Source organism: Castor canadensis, chromosome 3, assembly GCF_047511655.1.
Source record: "Castor canadensis chromosome 3, mCasCan1.hap1v2, whole genome shotgun sequence".
NCBI lineage: Eukaryota > Metazoa > Chordata > Mammalia > Rodentia > Castoridae > Castor > Castor canadensis.
In genome coordinates, this window is record NC_133388.1 from 2,312,378 (window position 1) to 2,335,950 (window position 23,573).

At 41.0% G+C, this 23,573-nt stretch overlaps 1 gene segment (V, D, J or C); it reads left to right on the forward strand.

Annotated features, from left to right (window-relative positions):
- Positions 1-20,500: 20,500 nt before the first annotated feature.
- Positions 20,501-23,573, forward strand: part of LOC109677749 (immunoglobulin heavy variable 3-23-like) — a 281,577-nt gene continuing 278,504 nt past the window's right edge. The window contains 1 exon segment of the V gene segment in view: positions 20,501-20,641. Coding sequence covers positions 20,596-20,641 — 46 coding nt within the window.

The following is a 23,573-nucleotide window of genomic DNA, read 5'->3' on the forward strand; positions in this document are numbered from 1 at the left end:
TTTGGGCACTGGGTCACTGTTGTTTCCGCACAGGTGGAAACTCAAAGTCACATGACTGCTCAGGGATTCAGGCAGAATGTTATGGAGTTGTTGCATCTGAGCTCTGGACTATCTGTGGTTCTCTGTCCCCAGGTGTCAGGTCCCAAGTTCAGTTGGTAGAGTCAGTACCTGTCCAGCCGAAGCTCCCCCAAACCTTATTCTGCACCTGTGCAGTCAGTGGCACTCTGTCAGCAGTGGAATTGGCAGATTGGATCCACAATCCCATGGGAAAGGGAATGTCTATAGAAACAGGGACACAATATACAAGAATTCTCTCAAAAGCAGAGTAACCATACAGCTTAAATCTGTGACCACCAATGACATAGCCATGCATTTTTATGGAAGAACCTCAGTGAGCGGTCTTCAGTGTTAGCCCACATACAAACCTACCTGCAGTGCACAGGGGGCCTGGTCTGAAGAATGCAGTCAAGAGTCACCCAGCCCTGAGTCTCAGCCAGGAAGGAGGTACAGGAGGAACAACCAGGAACTTACTTTTGGGATTAGTGGGTTTCTGGCCTCTCCAACACCTCAGCAGCCTCTGTGGATGACTCTTTGTTCTTTCCATGTTCTCACACATTCTCATGCTTTTGGAACAGTCAAAAATCCTTCAGCAATTTCCATATGACCTGATTTTCCTCCTTGACAAACAAAATATCCCAAAAATACTCCTCACCTCTAATTGTTCTGTGTGCTGAACTGTGTTCCTCAAAATGCACATGGAGAAGCCTAAGTGACAATTTAGTGTAACTTGGAGTGTGATATTTAAAGAAATAATTACAGTTAAATTTTTCCACAAATACTCTTATCCAACAGGTCTATGATCTTAAAGTTAGGGAGACTCTGAGATCAGTGCTTGATACCTGTCTCTCTCTCTCTCTCTCTCTCTCTCTCTCTCTCTCTCTCTCTCTCTCTCTCTCCCTCTCTCTCTCTCTTTCTCCACATTCACTAATGCAGATGGTAGAAATATCCTTCAGTGTATAAAGGTTGACATGATAGTCACCATGACAACACTATGCAATGTCAATGACTATGTTTCAAAACATGACAGACATGCAAAGAATAAGGTGATCTTTGCTCTGCTTGGGAATCTTAGAGGAAACTGAGACAAGAAAATCTCTTTCAGGCTTCATCACATGGCCTCTTGCTATGGAAACCAAGGCTACAGCTATCTGGATATTATGGAAAGCATCAGTTCTTTCAGGCTGCACACCATGGGGAGTTGGGCTTTACAGATGTGTCAACTCTCACAGATGGCACAGTGGTTCCATTTCCAAGTCACGCTTACAACTTGGGCACCAGGGCTGCTTTCACAAGGTTCCCTGATCTGAGTATTTGCTGGGACAAGCAGGCTGCTCTTCTACAGCCATATGAGCCAATGGCTTCTCCTCACTCTGGGAACCAATCATTGGGACACCTGCACTGATGACCAAGCAGCTCATGACTGTTACATTATTCTCTTTATTTCATAAATAAGATCAGTTTTTCTTTCTTACCCTTTTTCTTTCTCTATTCTCCTCTTCTACATTTCTTCTTTACTGGCACAGACTTTGTACTTTCTTGCTTAAAGAATTTTATTATAATAATGAATATTATTTTCTCTTGCTCACTTTCCTGTGGGCTGAATCTTTTTTTTCTCTACTTTCTCGTGTTCCACTTGTGTTTACTTCTCCATTTCCCCTTCCACCTTATTCTTGTATATTTCCTGGCCATTCACTGCTGTTAGTCCTCCTGCTGTCATTCTGTCCCTACTCTTATTATCTACTAACACAATACCTCATGTCACGCTGTTTTATTCCTTAATTCTTCTTGTGATGTTGGAGTGGTCTTGGTGAATGTTTGGGTACTCATGCTGCATTTCCATTAAGCTGTGTCTGTCATTGTTTTAAGAGCAAGTTTTCTCATTCTGCTTTTTTCTGGGAAATGGGCCCTATGAAGTGAACACAGTGGGAAAATATTTGTGTACTGTCCTATGCCTATGGTACCCATGTGAGAAAATATACAGCCTGACACAAATCATGACACCATATCTGCAAATCTCAATGCATAAATGTAAGAATTATTGGAAAGCAAGGCAAAACTCTCCTAAAAACATCACCAATTACAGAACAAGAAACAATACATATCAATGGGAGTGAAATGAATAAAATCCTGGAGAAACATTGATTACAAGAATGACAAGTGAAATTGAGCAATATACGAAAGAACATCTGAATGTACTGAAAGAAAATAGAGATAAATAAATAGATGAAATTAGGACGACATTGCAAGTTATGGGAAAAAATCCCATATAGAACCTGAACATTTTTACAATACAATCTATACAGCTATGAAATGATATAAATGAAATCCACTTGTATTATCGATGAATGCAAATACAAATGGAAAAAATAGATTGAAATGATGGAAAAAATAAAACTGAAATTTAGGAAAGGAAAAACTTGAAGAACAAAAGAAAAGACACACATACAAGACTCTCAATAGACTGGATCATGTAGAAGATTTGATTAGAAGGTGCTCGAGTTATGAAATAGTTACATTTTGATAGTCAGTTAAAGCACATTTCACATATTCTGCTTGTTTGAATGTAAGGAAAGAATTAATTTCTGCTAATTCTTGAGTTCCAAGAGATTACCTAATTTATATTACCATAGAGTTTTGAGTAGTTATTCTCCTACAATGAATCAATTGGTGATCATGTATTTAAATTTTATTTCCAAGGAAAACTGAGTAAGGAGTTGCAAGAGCAGCTGTTATTGAAGGATTCCCCAAATCCCAGGTTCAGTCCACCGTACCTCTTTCCAAACTTTATGACTTCCCTCATGATGGAACCAGACCCTGAACCTACCACAGGATATCCATAGTGGTTCTGATAACCCACATATGACCTACTCAACTTATTCTCCTGTCAGCAAATGGGACCAAGATTCAGGATAAGTATGTGAGGTGTGTAAAGTGCCATGATAAGGACAGGGTCTCTTACAAATCTGCAGACATCAATGAATACATGGTCCCTCCCTCACTCTTGTTCTCTCTGGTGGCTGTACTCAGTGGTGAGTGACTCTTGGTTTTCAAGAATGGGATAGTGGGGAGTAGAGGATGTGTCTGTGTGACTTATGGTTGTTTCCTGTCTCCAGGTGTCCAGGCCAAGAGTCACCTAGTGCAATGCGGGGAAGAGTCAAGTTCCTTCCAGATGCTCTGCCTCACCTGTACAACACACACATTCACAGTGTCTGAATATTCTGTGTCCTGGGTACGACTTTGAGCACGGAAGGGCCTTTAGTGTATTGATGTTATTTGGACTAAAGGGATCACATTCCCTGAGGCCATAATATCCAGGGAAACAGATAAGATGATCAATGTTACAGCTGAGGACAGAAGTGCATATTAAATTCTCAAGCACTGTGACCTGCATGCAGTTCCAGTCCAAACACAATCTCCCTGAAGATGTGCTTATAACTAGAAGTGGGCACTGGGTCCCACCCATGTGGGTTGTCCAGGACTAATAGGAACACTCAGGAAGAGTAGGGTGTTCTCAGCACCAAGGGGTACCCAGGACCAGTGAAAGTTATTCAGAGCCAGCAGGAGAGGACCACCAGGGACCAGCAGAGGATACTCAGGAACCACTCACCCCAGGTTCCTCCCAAGAAGTCAGTTAAGGCTTGGTTTCCAGTCAATGAATTTTACCCCCGCACTTGGCAAACTGCTCATTGATGTTCAGATTGTAAAATTGTTTTTATTATTCAAATACAGAAATTCCTTCCACTTTTACAGTGAGACATTTGGAAAATGATCTTTGTATTCTATGGTCCAGGCAATAGAATCACAGTATATTGGATTTTTATGGTGAGGACTCCAATAGTTTAGAACCAGAGAGATGTGAGTTTCATAGAAGAATAAACTCACAATAAACAGGAACATTAGGACTCCCCTAGATATTCTGAATTGAAGGTTATGCTTCATATTCTCGTCCTTGTGAAAGTTGATGGGATCAAAATAGATAATTTTTCTAAGCCCAACACTAAATAAATAAATACATATGAATAATTATTAAAATAGTTAAATAAAGCACTTGAGGTAATGGATGAAAGAATCTCATGTGTATATTTCTGATAATGAGAACCTCTGACCAATGTCTGAAACACATCCACTCCTGAGATACAAGACATTTCCAACTTGCACATAAAAATGCCCTTTAAAGCATATCTATGGATACTTTCTGTGTTTTTGAGTACAGGTAAAATCTTTGATCTAACCTTCATTCATACTCCAGCTTCTAGGGAGGTGGAATTAGGGAGGATCATTGTTGGATGGTTCCCTTTGAAAAATTGGCAAACCACCATCGAAACAATAAGCCAAGACTGGGGTACATCCAAGTATACCCAGCTTTGTGGGAGTCATAGGTATAATGATCACATTAATCTTATTCTTCCTGTCTTTTTAGGATAGGAAATGTGGCACTCACAGCCAGAGTGCACTTTTCAACAAGTCATGTAAGATCTTCCTGAAGGACACAAATGTTCCCATGAATTGTCAGTATCTGGAGTGATAGCCAAAAATCCCTCATGTTTGATCAATATGTGGTTTGAGTAAAGACTTATCTCTGACTTCGTGGAAGACCTTCAAATGTTCTGAAAAGGACCCTCCTAGGTCCCCAGGTAGAAGAGCAGACACAAGGAAGAACTGACCCCTATGGCTTGTTCAGAAGTCATGTGAATCTAAACAGTGAATTTCTGTAATTCCCACATTTTGGTTGTGATGAAGTCTCTCAATCTTGTTGACAAAATATCAACTCCTGGGCTCCTGACATTCTCACTTCACTTGAGAAGTGATGTTGGCATCCTGCCTGCCACAGTATTTTTTTTTGTGGTACTGGGGATTGAATTTAGACCCTCATGCATGTGAGGCAAACACTAAACCACTGAACTATATCCACAGCCCTGCCACAGTATTAATGAGGCTGCAAGGGGCAATTTGGATTTGAACCTGACTATAAGAAAATAAGCAGATTATGAGGGTCTGTAGTCAAGTTTCTAAATTTGATTTTACAAAGCAGAAGTAGGAAATAATCTTAAGGCCTAGTAGGTGGCAGAATTATGGACATTTCATCCTATGGAAGGAATGAACTATGAGTGGATTTACAATGAGGGGATCTTTGATCCATATAGTCATTTAAAAGCAGGAATAACCTATGCAGAACAAGAGTAATCTGGATCTTAATAGGAATGGTCCCATAGTAAGTGCAGTATTCTCATCTGGGGAACGGGGCATTGAAAGCACATTGCCTATGTCTCTCCACCCAAATGCTTGCAAACTTGTTTCCAAATAAGGCACAAAACAGGCAGCATTGTCTACAGTGCTGGACATTGAACCCAGGACCTTGAACATCAAGAGCTATCCCAGTAGAGCCACGTCCCCAGCCTTTTGTCTTGCTTTTGTTGTTGAATCCAATATTGCCTGTGATAGCATGAAAATTTATCTTATAGGTGCGTGTTTACATGCGTGACCCACACACATCATCTTACCTAGTGTTTATCTTCCTTGCTCATGAGCGCCTTGCAACACAGAATGATTTGAGCACAAGAGTGGCCTTGTCCTCCTCTAAAATGATCAGGGTAACAATCTAAGAAGGCCTGAGTCACATGTGAAGAAAATCAATGAAGAGGGAATAGAGACATAGAGGAGCTGTGCTGGTCACAGCGTTGGGAAAGCTAACGCAGATCCTAAGTGGATGAGGGAGTTGGACTGGAGACAAAAGTAAGAAAGGGCTTGGAGAATGGCAGTCATGTCCTATGAAGGTAGAATTGTCCATGGCCCAACTTCCACTAGATAACCTCTTATCAAAAATGTAAGCATCTGTTCAACACTGGACAAGAGACACCTCACGGGGTACAGCAGGACCAGGAAAGCCTGACCTTAGTCCCTACCCATGCATAAGAAGAGAACTCCCAACATGCAAATTATTGTTCAAATATAGATTAAACTCTCTCTCACACCAGGGAAACTCACAGCTCTCTCCTCACACAGGGCTCTGGTGTCTGGGGAAGGCAGGGTTGTGGTTAGAAGATGAGACTGTCAAATCTTCTGCTGTGCCTACTGAAAGTGGGCCATGGTGTGTGTCCTCAATGTTTCACACATGGCTATGGGAGATTGTGACCACAGGTGACTGACTGGATGATTCTCCTTGTTCCCAGGTGTCCTGGGCCAAGTGTAGCTGCAAGAGTCCGGACCTGACCTGATGAAGCCATTATAGAGGCTGTCTGTCACCTGTGCTATCTCAGTTTCTTCATTGTACCCAGAGATTACTATTGGACCTGCATCTGCCAGGACCCTGGGAAGAGACTAGAGAGGATGGGAAGCATATGATATGATGGAAGAACTAACTAAAGCCCATCCATCAAGAGCTGTATGTCTATCTCCAGAGGCATGTCCAAGAACCAGTTCCCCCTGCAGCTGAGCTCTGTGACCAAAGGGAGCATAGCTGTGTATTACTATACAAGACACACAATGAAGGGACTTCAGTGTAATCCCTGACACAAACCTCCTGGCAGGTTGCCCATGACTGGTAGGAGTGTTCATCTCACTGCAAGCACAGCTTCAGGCTCAATGGCAAGTGCAGACAAAAACATGAATTTTTCTTCCCGAAGTTCTGATTTCTACCCAGAATCTCATACCAGACACCACCATGTACAGTGATGCTGGAGACCTCTTCTATCTGAGATCATCAGAAATGTTTCTTTTCTGTTTTTTGCTTTTAGAGGTAGTGGTGATTGAAGTTGGGGTTCATGTGTTTCCTATGAATTTTCTCTACCACTTTAGCCACACCACCACACCACCTTTGTTTTAGATCATTATTTTAAATTGGGTCTCATATTATTCTTAGGGATATATTCATGATAGAAGGTGGCAATCATAGTGACAAATTCTGTTAGGCTTATATTGTACATTGGTCACATGGCTCCCATGTATCTTCCACTCAACCCTTTAGTCATCCTTATTACAGCAATCTCAAGAGGTTTCTTTGTTCTATTTCATATGGGTATATGAAGTCCATCAACCATATATCATCATCTTAATCTCCTTCATTCACCCTCACCCCTCCCACTATACCCCCAGGAATGACATTAATAAGTCAGTCAATGGAATTATGAAAATATTCATAGTGAGGCAAAAGAAATAAAAAGTAGTCTTGAAAGTGAATCCTAATGATTCATGTGTGGTGTCACTGTTTACTCATTAATACAGTTCAAAATCTACAATTTTCAGCAACGCTTTTGTATTCAAGGAAGATACAAGAAAGGACATGTGAATGATTTATAAATAGTCCACTTGTACTTTGACGTGTATCAGGTGCAGGGAAGTTCATTGCATGATTTCAATCTAATTTTTTTCATTCTTTATCAGGTGACAATCTCAATGCTATTTTATTATTTCTAATTTGTAATAAACTCATGGGTGAATTTCTTCACTCTTGTTATATTTTGATTTAGATTGTGAAATTAAGAATGATTCATTAAGAAATCAATGATAATAAGAAAATCAACTGAATTCAAGTTTTGTTCATGGTCACCTTTGAGATATACTTATCTGAATAGTTGAATATGTGGCTATATTTATAATTAAAATGAAATTAAAGGCCTGTAATTAATTGGCTTAACAAAACCCCATGTGTGAAGATAAAACACTAAAGAAAATGTATTGTGGTGTGGTGAGGCTAGTTGGAATGAAAGATTCAGTTATTTCAGATTTGACATTGCTTAGATAATTTAGAGAAAATTTCACACTTGATTAGACTCAGTACAATAGACAACAGAGAATTAGATTATTGTAGCCATGAATGATGGCAGGTTCTGTGTTACTGGGAAGTAAAACACTGTGTTTCTCCCGCACCACAGTGAGATTGTTTTCCCGCAATTACTTACCCTCATAGAAAAGAAAGCTTCATCCGTGCATAAATAAGACAATATTTCTACATGGCACAATTTGTACTGGTCTATATGTAACACATAGAAAACCAATAGCTGATACAGGAGTGGTGTTGAGAGTTGTTTGCTCCATGTTTATAGGAATGCTCAGAACTTCCTTACATGCTACAGAATTTATGTGCATGTTGTTCTGATAAGGGAGAAGATTCTGTGTAGATGTAATTTTCTCTGTCAAATAGGAAATGGTAGGCAGGTGCTGAAGTTTAAATAGCAATGCTCATTCTAAGCCTCCTCTGAATGTATTTTCTCCAAATCTTTCTCCCAAGTTAAGTGGTGACACCTGAGCTCCCTGCCTGCTCTGTCTTAGGTTGTCACCTTCCTGCCATCCTGGAGTTCTTTAAGCAGAGTGCTCCCCAGAAGCCAACTGTGGCATCTCATGTGAGCGTCATTGTGTGCAGAAGTCTGATTTAGGAGGAGGAGGTGAGAAAGGGAAAGAAGGATGGACCTACTGTCCAGATTACCCAATGACCACTGAAGGACTCGCCACAGAATGTAAACCTTGTCATTCGCTTTCCCATTTAATGTTCCCTTTAGGATCAGTCCCAGTGCCTCACTCCTTTACTGCAGCTATTTGGATGGAGGACATGAGAAGCATCATCAATAATGCAGATAAAATACTGCCAAGGCTCCTGGCAATATCTGTTTAACTCTGTCTTTGTTACCTGAAAGGAACCTGTGTCTTAGGACATGAAAGTATTCATGCTGGATGGGTCCTCGAGGTCCAGTTCATCTCCCACAGCCATGTCCAGATCCATCAATACCAGAGTCGGCAGCAGCTGCAGGGACTGTACATTACTGGAGCTTCCTCAGCTCCCCATATTCACAGTGCAGGTGAAGCCAGTGGGGATGGGAGCAGATGGAAATTCTCAGGGTTGCCATGCACCCAATCTGTGATAATTTAATTCCAACTGACTGCACTCTCATTTTAGTTCATGCAGATTGAGCCTCAGGAATTGGAAGGCATTCTCCAATGTAGACACCAGAAATAGACTCATGAAATTGTGACCATTCATGGTGAAGGCACACAGAGGGAATCACTGGATGTTCTTTTCATCAAGGACCATGAATCCTTCCCCAGACCAGATACTTCAGCATTTCCAGAAGTCTCCTGTGATGATTTGTTACATCCAGGAAAGGCTGATACAGAACCACAGCAATACAGAGTCAAATAACGCTGCTATTTGGGGGAGAAGGAGCCTTGGTCTACTCCCGCATGTTCAGCCTTAGCTCTGTCACATACACTCTCTCACCATCTGAATATTTTGTGTCCTGGATACAACTTCAGCTAGGAAGGACCTTGAGTGAATTGGTGTGATCTGAGCTAAAGGGAATGCTAGCTACAGCCACAGTTTGCAATCCAGAGTCATTATTGCATGGGAAACAGACAAGAACCAAGTGTTCTTGCAGTTGAGCAGTATGACATTTGAGGACAGTGTTGTGTATTTCTGTGCCCAAGGTGCTGTCATGTCTAAACAATTTAAGCCCAGACACATTCCTCCTTGCAGATGTACTCAGCAGGGGGAGCTCTGGTCCACCAGGGCTGTCCAGCACACACAGGAACACTCTGGAAGAACAGTGTGTTCTCAGCACCACCAGGGGGCGCCCAGGACCAGTGAAAGTCACTCAGAACCAACCAGAGAAGACCACAAGGGACCAGCAGGGGATCCTCAGGACAGCTTACCACAGATCCCTCACAGGAAGTCAGTTAAGGGCTAGTTTCCAGTATATGAATTTTATCCCTCACCTGCAAACCGCTTCCTGACTTTCAGAGTATGCAAACGTTTGTTGAATTACAGAATCTCCCTCCACTTTTAGAGTGAAATGACTTGAAAATTATTCTTCATGTTCCAAGACCCAGGCAATGGAGTAACTGGAAATTGGATTATCATGGTGAGAACTCTAATAGTTTAGAGGGAAATCCATTCTGTAGAAGAATAAGCTCGCCATAACTTGGAGCTTCATATTCTGAATTCAAAGTCACTCTCCATCATACTATACCCTTTTTGAAAGGTGATGGAAACAAAATGCACACTTTTTTCCAGTCTCCACACCAAGTAAATAAGAGAACAGAAAAAAATTACTTAACTAAATGAGTTAAATACACCATTGGGTAGTGAAAGAAAGGATCTCATGGAGGTTTGTCTGATAACAATAACCACTTACCAATGTCTCCACCATATCCACATCCTTGGGCAAATGACATTGCCACCTTCTCAAGAATGTTCTTTAGGACAATATTACTGTAATCTTCTATGGTGTTTAGGGCAGTGGAATCTATTATTTAACTTTTTAAAGCAAGTATCATTGTTTTAAAGTACCTTATTTTCCAGGTGTTTGAGATGTACATATAGGGGTGATCACAATTCAATATCTGCATGGGCAAGAGGAGTGATACCCTCATTTCAACAATGTGCCAGGCATCTGGCATATGCCTATAATCCCACCTACGTAGGTGTCATAGACAGGAGGAATGCATGTGCCATATTACTGCTGGCCTTCTAAGACAGAACATGTGACCCATAAGGAAATAGGGACTTTCTCAACCCATCAAACTTTAGCTCTCTGCAGGACACCACATGCTCTGGAGTGGTCAGTTCCTGGGCACATACTCAGAACCCCATGGCTTCTGTGTTCTTGTCTGTGACATTGGGAATGACCCTTGTGTTTTCCTAGAAAGGTCCATCCTGGGTCACTAGGGAGATGGGGAGTCATGAAGGCCATAACTGTCCACTGAGGCTTGGGTCAGAAATCAAGAGAATATGAACAGTGAATGATTTGCCCTTAAATCCATTGGTTGTGATGAAGTCTCAGTTTTATTGTCAAAGCACTGACTCATGGACTCCTGAAAGTCTCTTTTCACTGGAGAAGTGATGTGTCCATCCTGCTCAAAACAATCCTAATGATGTTAAAACAGACATTGTGGACTTGAACCTGAAAAATAAGAGCAGAAGCAGACTAAAGGGGTCTAGAAGCAAGTTTCTGAAGTTACTTTGAAAAAGCAGAATGGAGCTAGGATCTTAAGGCTTCATGGGTGTCTGAGTTGATTGGTTTGAACATTATCACTCTATGGATGCTACCAATTGTGGGGTTTTGGAAAGGGGGGATCAATGATTCACACAGTAGTTTAAATGCAGGAATAACCTATGCAGAACAAGAGGAAGCTGAAAGATAATGTGAATGTCCCCAGAGTAGGAGCAAAATTCGTATGTGGGGAATGGTCATTGGAAGAAGTTTGTTTATGTCTCTTCACCAATTTCTCACAATCTCCTCTGTGAATGAAGCACAGCATAGGCAGCATTGTTTGCAGTTCTGGAGAATGAACACAATTTCACCACTTCACATGTTCTCCTTTTGAATATTGTCCCTAACATTTTTTAATTTCCCTTGTGACATCATTCTTCCTACAATTTCCAAGGCTAGACTTGAACTGTGATCCTATGTTCATCACCTCCCATGTACTGGAATTATATGTATGTGTCTCCATGCTGAACCACAGACAGGATTCTATCCAGTCTCTATTGTCCTGGCTGCTGTGTCCTTGGGATAACAGATGAATCAAATCAGAGTATGGGAGACCTAGACTTCATATAAGAGCCGCAGTGTGACAATGTGACAGGTTCCAGAGCATCTGGACCTCAGATGCTCAGAGAACTCTCCACATGCAAATTATCATTCAGTCTCTAAGTTAAATCCCCCTCTCAGTCTGGTGGACATCACAGTTCACTCCTCACACAGGACTGAGGACTGTAGGGGAAGGCAGGGCTGTGTTCCAGAAGATGAGGTTGCTGGGTCTTCTCCTGTGCTTGGTGACAGCTCCCCAAGGTAAATGTTCCCAAATTCATTCTTGTGTATATGAGACATTTGTAAATGCAGGTGACTGACTGTTATGATTCTTCTTGTCTCCAGGTGTCCTGTCCCAGGTGCAGCTACAGGAATCAGGACCAGGACTGGTGAAGATCTCACAAACTCTGTCCCTCACCTGCGCTGTCTCTGGTGCTTCACTTACCAGTTATGATTGGGGCTGGATCCTCCAGTGTCCTAGGAAAAGCCTGAAGTGGATTGGATACATATATTCTGGTGGAAACACAAGCTACAGCCCATACCTCAAGAACCGCATCACCATCTCCAGAGACACGTCTAAGAATCAGTTTTCCCTGAAGCTGAGCGCTGTGACCACAGAGGACTCAGCCACATATTACTGTGCAAGAGACACAGTGAGGGGAACTCAGTATGAGGCCAGACACAAACCTCCCTGCAGGAGCAAACAGGATCAGCAGGGGGCGCTCAGCTCACAGCAAACACAGCCTTAGTCCCAATGCAGGTGCAGACGGACAAACACGTGAACTTTCATTTCTGAAGCTCTGGTTCCTATCCAGCCATCTCCTACCAGACACCACCATGCACAGTGATTCTGGAGTTCTCTCCTGTGTTTATTTTAATGATAGTGGTATTTGAACTCAGTCATGTGCTTCCTTTGCATTTGCTTCACAATACCAGAATGTTCTTGTTTTAGATAATTATTTCAGATGGGGTCTCGTGTTTTCTCAGGGGTGGGTCTTGCACTGTGATCCTCTGACCCACACCTCCAGTGGAGCTGTGTCCACTGGCACACAACACTATGCCCAGCTTGTTTCTTTGAGATCCAATCTCACTAATTATAAGTGATGTTTTAATAAGAAATTGTATCATCTTTCTTTTGATTTTATTTTGTTCATCCTCCTCCTGTATATAACAATACTTTTTCCAGCTCTCAAAAACTGTATTAAAATTTATAGTTTTGACAATGAATTATTATTAGTAAACAGTGATAAAAATACATGAATGAGTGTTTCCTCCAAAACTTCTTTTGATTTCCTTTGGGTCACAGAAAATCTCATTAGAATTTATGCAGGCAGACACATTACCCTCATTCCTGATCATGGATGGATGGCTGAATCACTTTTCATTATATTCATCATAATGCATTTGTGGAAAGATTTATTTTCTTACTTAAGGACTTTAGAAATTTTAATAAATAACATTCTTATATAATTATGACCTTTCTACTCTGTCTACAACATATTTAAATTTAATGCAAATCAATTTTGTCTGATTATTTCATTTCGGGTGCAACAACATATCAACAATTAAAACACAAACTTGATCATGCAAATACAAAGAAAAAGAGGGCAGTGTTTCATTCAGAAAACATATAAAGTTGTATTCTATTAGTCACAGAGATTTAAAAACTATGCACATACAATGGAAATGGACGTGAATAATCTGGTTCACCTAGAAGTGAAAAGGATCAACACACAAGGGGGAAGCTTCATCCAATTGGGCCCAAGTCTCCCTCAGGGATCCTTGGATTACTAATGTCTAAGTTCCTCTGCAGCTATTCCTGCTGAGGGCAAATCAATGTTAATTGGCTATTCCCTTATTACCAACTACAATAAGGAGAATGGATTCTGCATCTCAGTTCTGTTCAACCTTTGTTGTGACTCACACAGTTTTGCCCTATGATCTGTGCTGTGTTTGTTCCTTACCTTATGTAAGACATTCCTCCATAACTGCAGGCAGTTCCTGTTTTTTCCCCATATGGTGTTCATGGGACTCCAAATTTTTGTGCTGTGGATTGCTAAGAAACCAGTCTTTCCTTGACCCTTCTCACTGATTGTACATAAAATAAATTTGACCCCTCCTTGTAGCTCCCTAGGGGAAATACAGCTGTTGTCCATTTCTCTCCAATTTCCCAATAAATTCATGAAAATTGCTTTGCAAATCTTGGAGAGTTGGAGAAATACCATCTCCTTATTTTTAATGCCTCCATTTTAGTGGGATCTTCCCCATATCTCACTTTTTCCTCTGTTCTTTCTCTTTTTTGAGCCTGATTAAATGTCTGTTTTCTCAACATTCTGGAGATTCTGTGGTTCCTGATTCTTTTCCATTTGGGCCCACAGTCTCTGGGAATCTGGACCTATCCATGAACTGGATGGGACAACTTCTGCTTCTTTCTGGGTGTCTAGAGGCCCTTATGCCTTCCAGTTCACCCTCATGTAGAAAAAGAAACCTCTTAGTAAATCAAAAACATATTAAAGTGTGTTCTCAAGTGTGAATATAATATTTTCAAATCCACCAAGCTTACTGTGACAGTTTAAAAATATTTTTGTTTCCAAAATCTTAGTGAGGGAGAGATTCTAGAAAGGAAGTTTGGAGGATACCAATGTGAGAATAATAAGCCAGAGATAAAGGAAAATCAGACAAAAAGTGGCTGGAGGAGAATTTGTTAATCAGAGTCTCTATATGGCTCCTTCTGCTGATGAGGATGCCCTAAACGGGAGATGGGGAGGAAGAATCCATTGAAAATCAAATTATATATGAGCAAACATAGGCTGTTGGATTCATCGTGATGCCTTGTTACTCTACCTGCTAAACCTACACTTGCCCTGGAATACTGCTCTTCTGATAGGTTTTAGAGTTTGCAATCTTAACTTATACTTCAAATGGAAATTAATATAGTGCCACATGCAAAGTTTTCTTTCAAGTTAACTTAATAGAAAATAGGTTTAACACACCTGTGTATACATAAAGTATTAAAAACCAATCTGCTTGGTGTCTAAATAACTGTATTTCAGGAAAACTCTGCTTATTCTCTGTCATGTGCAACCTTCCTTGTGACTTATATAAAATTAGATTTTTGACTCTAATGTTGACAACAGCAATGGTTATGGTAAGTGATCTCCTTGACTTGTGTTTGTTTTTTTTCAAACATCCTTAAATGTGTATTTAATTTTCTTTTAATACTAATAAAATCCTTAAAAACATGACAAGTTGTATGCATATTTTCACTTCGTAGCAATGCAAATCAGTTTCTCAAACATATCCGTAAACCTACATTTTCATAACAAGGTTCATGAAGACCTAGACAGTACATTGAGCATATAAGAAAACTAGAACATGGCATGATTCCATGTCCTCACTTTGCCTTTCATCTTTAAAATCTTACCACCTCAACTTATGTAATATGAAGTGCTAACATGGCAGGTGAACTCTAGCTTATTTTACTAATCCTGGGATATAGGGAATGACACATCATCAACTGTCACTGGTGTTCTGCAGAACCCATGCCTCTCTTAAGGTCAGCTACATCCTCACAATCTCCTAGGACCTAGACTTAGAGACCTTAAACCTCTCCTTCCTTTTGGTGGTCCTGGGGTTTGAACTCTGGACCTACACCTTGACTCTCTCCACCTACCCTTTTTTGTGATGGATATTTTAAAGAATGGTTTCCTTAACTATGAGCCCAGGTTGGTTTAAAATCACAATTTTCCTGATTTCTGCCTCCTGAATAGCTAGGATTACAGGAATCACCAGTGCCTTCTTAATTACAGACTCATATAAACTTCTGGGTCCTGGACTCAAAGAGTTCTCCAATCCTGTCTTCTGATACTTCCATGTCCTTGTCCTCAATCCCATCTCACAGCCTGTGCCTTTCAGTGTGTGTTTCCATCCAAGCTGACAAGATTATTTACACCAAGACATTTGTTCAACACAGGGTAATGATAGGGAAAGAATATTCAAGGCACAGAGTAGAACTCCAACAAGGTTTTCTATTGGCATTGCAAAAGGAAAGTTTCAGAGATTGGAAGTGACTTGCAACAGGAAATAGATGTCATGGCATGGAAACAGAAGGTCAGAGACTTACCATCCTAAGGAATTGAATATCCTAAAAGGATATTCTGAGAATCACAGCTCAGGGGAGACCTGCATTACTACCTGTAGGAAGCTACACAGGAGACACAGGCAGGTTTACCATGGATTCCTGATCTAAAAAGTTTGAGTTAAATACATTTGTTGTTTTTAGTAGTGAATTTGCCCAAATGTGTTAGCCAGAATTAGAGAAAAAAGAAAGATATATTTTCCCCTTTTCCTGCCTCTCCTACATAAATTTCACATCCAAACAATTGGTGATTACTTTTATGTAGGCTGAAGAACAGAATCTTGTGCAACAAGTGTCGTGCATGTTTGCTAAAGACTTTTTCACATAAGTCTGGTGAGATACTATATAAAATAGAAGAAGAAACAAGAAGAATCTCTTTTCTCTATGGTTTTTCTTCAGTTTCCATGTGTCTCTGTACAAATTGAGAATAGTCAGAATGGTATTCAAAGAACATGAGGAAAAACTTGTCATGAAGGACCCCAAAAGAGAAAGCTTCCTTGTTTCTTTTATTGCATTTTCTCAAATTATTATATTGCTTTTCTTTGTTAATGTTTTTCTGTGTAAAAATGAAAACTATTTTAATGTGCTATTATGAGTTTTACCATTCATCTTTACACTGAGTATCAACAGATAAATGCAGAAATAAGAACCTGGAACCCGAAGGTTAAGTCTCTGGAATTTTACATGTGTCTGGATCTTTCCTGAGGGCTTACTTCATGTGTCCAGAAGGAAGTAATTAGGTAAGGCTTGTGATGTTAGAGGAGTAACACAGGGTCTTGGATGTACAGATGGGCAGAACATGAGGATACACAATGGACCAAGTGTAGAAAGTGGAGCCTACTGGTTCCCCATACAACCACTCTTTTACTCTAGAAGGAAGGATATATGGGGAGAGATGGGGAAGACAGGTAGGGAACAATGAAGAATGGATGGCTGCTACACAACCAAGAAGGAATGGGAAAAGCACAACCAGAAAGCAATGACAAACACGATTGTCCACATCCATTTACTTTAATCAATATACTTCTATTCCCTGATCATCACTCAATGTGGACTCTATCAGAAACATAGTAAAAGTTCCATGTACAATTAGGGACATGATGAACACAACACAGGACTGAGTCCAGTACCTGATGAAAAACACACTTAAGACTGATTTCAGGACAAGAATCCAGAATAAGAAAACCCAAGACTCACCATCCTTCATGATCATTGTCACATGTGTAATGTCCATAATCATATAGATATATGTCGATAAGACTGTCAGTATGGGAGGTTTGGTTGCTCCAGCCCCACCACAATCCCTTGCAAATGCACTAGGTTGTGACATTATAGCAGCTGAGAAGGGACTAGGTGGTAGGAAACTTTCAGCTCCATTACATTCTTAGGTGACTATGGCCTTACATGTAATCATCACTGACTGAAGCTCTGTCATATGGCATATGATCATGACAGCTAAGTGATCATGGCACAATATGGACAGAATCATGGATGATGAAGGCATTCTGATGAGAGCTCAAATGGAAATGAGCAGCAGTCTCTTGGGAACTACAGGACAGGACATCCTTGTGTAATGTGGTACATGGCATGGCTGAAGTGTGTTCATGCCCTTCTGTGCTGTGGATGTCAAAAGCTAAGGCAGTGAGATAGGAGATATGACAGAACAGATTTCTAAACACAGAGTGAGTGGATGATACCACTTCCCCTGACTTCTTATAAAAAACAATTAAGAAGAGAGAAACAGGACAAGTATGGAACATAAAACCAAATGGATGTCAAACTTACAGATCTGGAAAGTCTCAGCCTGGCCACGTTGTTAAGAATGGAGAGCAAGGAGATTAGGATGGGGGTGATTACCAAAGTCATGGGCAGATGCACTTGTGATGAGGTGACTGGTGTGGACAGAAGGTAGCCAGGTGCTGTTCATCAGGCTAATGGAAGAATGACCCAAAGGCTTTTCAAAGGCTGCCACTCTATGGCAGAATCACAATACAGGATTATGATCACAAGACAGCATAATAGGCAACAAAGAGTACTTCAGTGAATTCATGGTTTACTGAACCATGAATTCAACTATAGTTTCTGCCTCACACAATTCTGTATCAATGTACTCACTCTCTATTGGTGAGGCTCCAGTGTGTCCAGGTACAGTGTGGGATTTGACAATTGTCTCTGCAGAGGGCAGAGTTCCAAAACGTTGATGGTGTCTATCTGGTCCTTACTCTGTTGGTCCACAGTATCCTAGAGCTATGATGCAGGGAAGCCTCCCTCCAGATTTTAAACAATTGCCATACACCCTTGGGCCATGTAGAGAACCACTGCTGAAGGGGAGGCAATGAGGAAAGCCTCTATGGGGGCAGGGCCTGCACAATTGTAGTGTAAACCCTGTCCAGAGTGACTTAAGAAGGAAAATCTGTAGAGGAGATATGTAGGTGGTACATATCTGTGAAACCATCCTTGTAGAGGCTTCATTAAGGAAAATAAGCCACAAAGATCTGAGGAAACCAGATCCCATAATTAAGGCTCCTGAGTCAGACATGCACAGCAGAATATGGTTCAGTCTGACAGGTTTGTGGATTCTGTGTCCACTGCAGTGTGAAGCAATAGAACATTGATATTTAATGTGTGACCCAGTGAGTTTTAGTATATTATGGGACTTGTTATTCATCTCATCCTTCACATTATCCATTTTGGTGTCAACCAAGTGCCAGGGTGGACACATTCCTGCAGTCTCCACCATATTTAATTTAATATCAAATTTGTATGACATATTACTAACCTTAGATTTTATAGATGATACTTGAACAAGTTCCTTTCTGACTATTGCAATGGAGGAATTCATTTAATACAGAGAATGGACATGAATTTTTGAGGGCCAATGTGGGAAGCTAGGCATTGTGCACATACAATCCTCAAAGCTCATGTTCACAACTTAATCAACAAGGTGATATTTACAAGTGTGTCCTATGCAGGATATCTGACTTCTTAAATTGAGTTAGTATTCCTGTAACTGGGCTTATGAGAGGAAACAGACCTCTTGTGTGATCTTCTGCAATGTGAGGACTCAGTGAGCCTCTCTTCTGTCTATAGGTCACAAATTGTAAGGTTTTTCAGTAGAGCAACAAACATGTACAAAGACTACCTGCATCTGTGCACCATGGAACTCTCACACACTAGTGCCCCAGCACATTTGCTTAGCAGTAATACATCAACCACATCCAGTGTCACCTTGTGTTTGGTGTCCGGTGACCTCTGCCTCAGGGACACTACACATTACTGCTGTGGAGTGTAGGAATTGACAGCAGGGAAGTGTTGTGAATAGCCCAAGGCAGAGACCTGAGTGCAGGTTCTATATTCCATGTGTGTCCACTACTTCTGGGAAGTCTGGAATCTGAGGTGTTTATCCTTCAATTGACAGGTAGTCTAGTGTCATATTGTTTTTATCTTTGCTGTCAGAATATGAGCAACTTATAGCAGATCTCCGCAACTGCAAGCTGAATAACACCTTAGTGTATAATAACTTGAAAGATGAAAAGTATCTCAACAACCATGAACAGGCGAGATGACAATAGTTAATCAAGTGCTTCATCTATGAGGAAATTACTGAGCATAAAACATATAAATGACTGAGATCCTAAAACATGGAGAGATTTTGAAAAACACGGTTTTAAATTTGTAAAACAATTAAAACTGCAGACTGTAAATGATAATTGTATACATTTTCATAAATGAAAATCAATGTAACACAACATAAACAAGGCCATAAACTGTCTGGAGATAGGAAAGGATGAGGGAAGTGTGAGACAGGGAGTACAAAGGAACCCAAGGACACACTTGGGAATCAAATATAGGTTCCCCTCTTTGTGCTATAGTGAACAAGTTTCCATGATGTTAACGTCATCACACAAGCTCTCAATAAACATGCAATTTAATACATCCTGTGCTGAAACACAGTAAGTTTGCTAAAGAGAGACAACACATCTCAATGTATAAAATGTGACTGGGGAAAAATGTCATGAGATGCCAGAGACTAAAAGTCCTGCATCTGACTGAACCCTGGTTCTCTATATTCCTTTAAACACTAGAATGCAGGTATGTCACACCTGTGCTCATCACAGAAAGGGGGTTGTGCACTCCTTACCTGGTGTGCCTCACTCTCATTTAGGGTTCAATATTGTGGGTGGTTGAAATCATGAACTCATGTACACACAGCACCAACCCTTGTGATTATTTTATACTTCCACATGTTTGAAAAGAAGATAAATTTAATACTTATATGTTTTGGGTTCACAGAAAAAATTAAATAACACCTACTGTTAGTAAAGATTATCTGTCACATAATGAGACTTCATGTTCACTTTAGTTGTGTTTAACGTATATTGCACAAATAGGTTTCATTTTTTATTTACATGCATGCATATAACGTGTGTATGGATGTATGAACAAACTCACACCATCTACTACAGTTCCTGATCAACCCTCCCTTATTTTTAAACAATTTTGAAGGGTTTAATTTTTCAATGTAGCATTAGTTTATCTTCATTCATGTCTGAAAAGTGCTTTGATCATATTCATCAACCAAGGTCTCTGTCCTTTCCCATTCCACCACCACTGTTTCCCCACTAAATATTCTCTTTTCTTTCTTTAATGCAGACATTGTAAGAATCTCCACAAGGATGATCAGATTTGCTCTGGCCTCTGGCCATTCTGAATCTTCCACCAGAGCTTGCTATATAGCAGGAGGACATGCAAATAGGGTCTCCCACTGCTCTTGAAAAACAGCCCAGCCCTGACCATGCAGCTCTGGAGAGGAGCTCAGCCCTCGATTCCAGCTGACCCCATTCAGTAATCAGCACTGAACACAGACCACTCACCATGGAGCTGGGGCTGAGCTGGATTTTCCTTGTTGCTATTTTTAAAGGTGATTTACAGAGAAGAAGAAATCTTGAGTGTGTGAGTAGACATGAGTGAGAGGAATAGTGACTATTTGTGGCAGTTTCTTGACCAGGATTCTCTGCGTTTGCAGGTGTCCAGTGTGAGGTGCAGCTGGTGGAGTCTGGGGGAGGCTTGATGCAGCCTGGAGGGACTCTGAAACTCTCGTGTGCAGCCTCTGGATTCACCTTCAGTAGCTATGCCATGGGCTGGGTCCGCCAGGCTCCAGGAAAGGGGCTGGAGTGGATTGCAGAAATTAGCAGCAGTGGTGGTAGTACATACTACCCAGACTCTGTGAAGGGCCGATTCACCATCTCCAGAGACAATAACAAGAACCAGCTGTATCTGCAAATGAACAGCCTAAGAGCTGAGGACACAGCTGTGTATTACTGTGCAAGAGACACAGTGAGGAGACTTCAGTGTGAGCCCAGACATAAACCTCTCTGCAGTTCTATTCATGACCAGCAGGGAGCAGTCTGTACACACTGATCTCAAGGTCAGTTTTGAACCAGGTGCTGCCTTGACAAAAGGGTTTTATGTCTCTAAACATAAGTGGTTCTATTTTATTGTGATTTTCCAAATACATAAGATATATGCTGACATGAACAAAGTGTAGAATGTCACATTTAGGACCTGAAGTGATTCTGCCGTGGTCAGATCCTGTACTGGCTGAGAGATCCAGGTTAAGTCTTTTTCCAATGACAGAGCAGAGATGCTGTGGGATTCCCTGATTGGACAGACATTAGGATTCAGGTTGTGAAAAATAGGAGGACCAGACCTCTCTCAGTGATGCAAAAAACCTAACATGTCTCACCCCTGCAGATCCTGGAGTGGGGCCACCCTGAGCCTCTGTCCTTCCTCAATGTCAGCAACCTGTTTTTTGTGCTGGCCTCGGCTTCCCTTCTCATTGTGCTTCATTCAATTTCCCTAGTACATCAAGTTCACCTCTAACAGATCCATCTGGTTTCTCTGAGTTTTCAGGTGTAGTTTGTGAAGTCCAGGATGTGGGTGTGGGAGGGTGTCAGATATCCCTATTGGTCTAGGCTTCTGCTGTTGACTCCTTCAGCTCCTGAACACCCAGAGGCTCCATGAGCTCATCTAGTGACCAGGTTTACAGCCATCAAAGTCTGATGTCTACACAGAATTCCTTTTTTCTTCTCCTTTCAACAATCTAAGCTTTCCAGTGTAGTCATCTCCTCAATCCTTCCACTCTCTTCATGGGTTCTTGCAGACTCTGCCCTTGGTCTCTGGAACTCTTCTCCCTCCTTCTAGTGTTACAGCTCAGAACCTCAGGTATCACATGCGTCAGCTCTTGGTGGTCTCTGCAAGTCACATCTATCTCTTTATGTTGAAGGTGTTGCCTCAGGGATCAGGTCCTCATCTTTGGCTTCTATTCAAAGTGGACTCCAATCCTATAATGAACCTGTGAAAAGAGTACAATTCTCCTTGTGTTCATTGTGATTGCACCAGTCATTTCCAGTTCGTTTTCCTTCAGTTCCAATCCTCAGCTGACTTGCCTAGGGGACCTTCATTATGTCTACACTTTCTTCAAAATTTTTCACAGTAATTATGAAGATTTTCACTTTTCTGTTCAATTTCATGTGTCCCAAATCTATATGAATTATCATTCTGTTTCTCTCTCCATACGAGTTTTGTCTTCTTGTTATTCTGTCAGTTTTATTTTCTCTAATTCTTATATGCTTAAGACCACACCGTATGTTAGCACATTATTGTCTTACTTTATTCTAGAGATCATCATACCTGCTGCCTCATAGGATTATTCTGTGGAATTTCTATAAAATTAGAGAATTGCTGGGCATTTTGGCAGCTTTGAAAACCAGAAGAGTGTACTCTGCTCTCCTCAGGAAGATCTAGTTCACTGTGTCCTCCAAGGTCCAATTCAGGTTTACATTCACTTGATAATTGTGAATGTGTCGGAAAGGGAAACAGAAGTGACACGGGGCCCTGATATGTTACCTTTCACCTGGTCTGGGCTTTCCTTTAACTTTTCCCAGTTCTTCACTACCACAGCTGCAAGGGTTCCCACAGTGATCTCAGCTTCCTGGTGTGCTGTACTGATTGAAGGTGAAGCACTTACTAGTTAGGAACAGAGGGGAGGTGACTTTGGGAAGAGTTCCATCTCTTCACACTGTGTTCCCTCCAGACCTCTGTTCTCCCTCATGTCCACGTTGCTGGCTCTGAAGTTTCACACATGCAGGTTATGTATTTCTGTCATGGTGATGAGCTGGTGAGTATTGCATGGTAGGGTGGAGGTACATGTACTTCTCTTGGGGCAGAACTACTGAGGTTAGTGGAGAACTGGAATAAACCCTAAACCAGGAAACAAAACCTTGAATTGAACTGGAACCCTACATATGTAAGTTTTCTGATCATTTATGAATATAGCATCTTTTGAACTCATGACCTTCTGGAGTCCTTGGAATTTTTCTCCTGTAAGGTTGTACTATCTTGTGATTTCTGATTGCATCTGCCATGTGGGGTCATTCCTAGGTACTGAGCTTCTCTCTAAGCATTGTCTGCACCCAGAAGATTAGTGATCTGCTTATAATTGTTGATCTCTGATGGGTTTGTTGCTTTATGACTGAGAGCAACTGGGTTCACAGAAGCCCACCTTGCTAAGCTCAGTTGAAGCTTCACTTGTAGAGTCAGGACCTCAGAACAATGCAATACCCATTAGCAATTCAACATGTAAACAACTTGTATCTAATTAACTCATAAAATATCAGCCATCAATAATCAACTAAATGCCTGGGCACTGTGGCATTCATGATTAATCATGCCCAGTGACAGATCAAAGAGAAGTGCATAATGCATGGCATCACTCCCTTAACTTCTAGAATCTGAATCCTGACCTAGAGGACCAAGGGAGGTCAATATCAGGAAGTGCTTGGGAACATGGT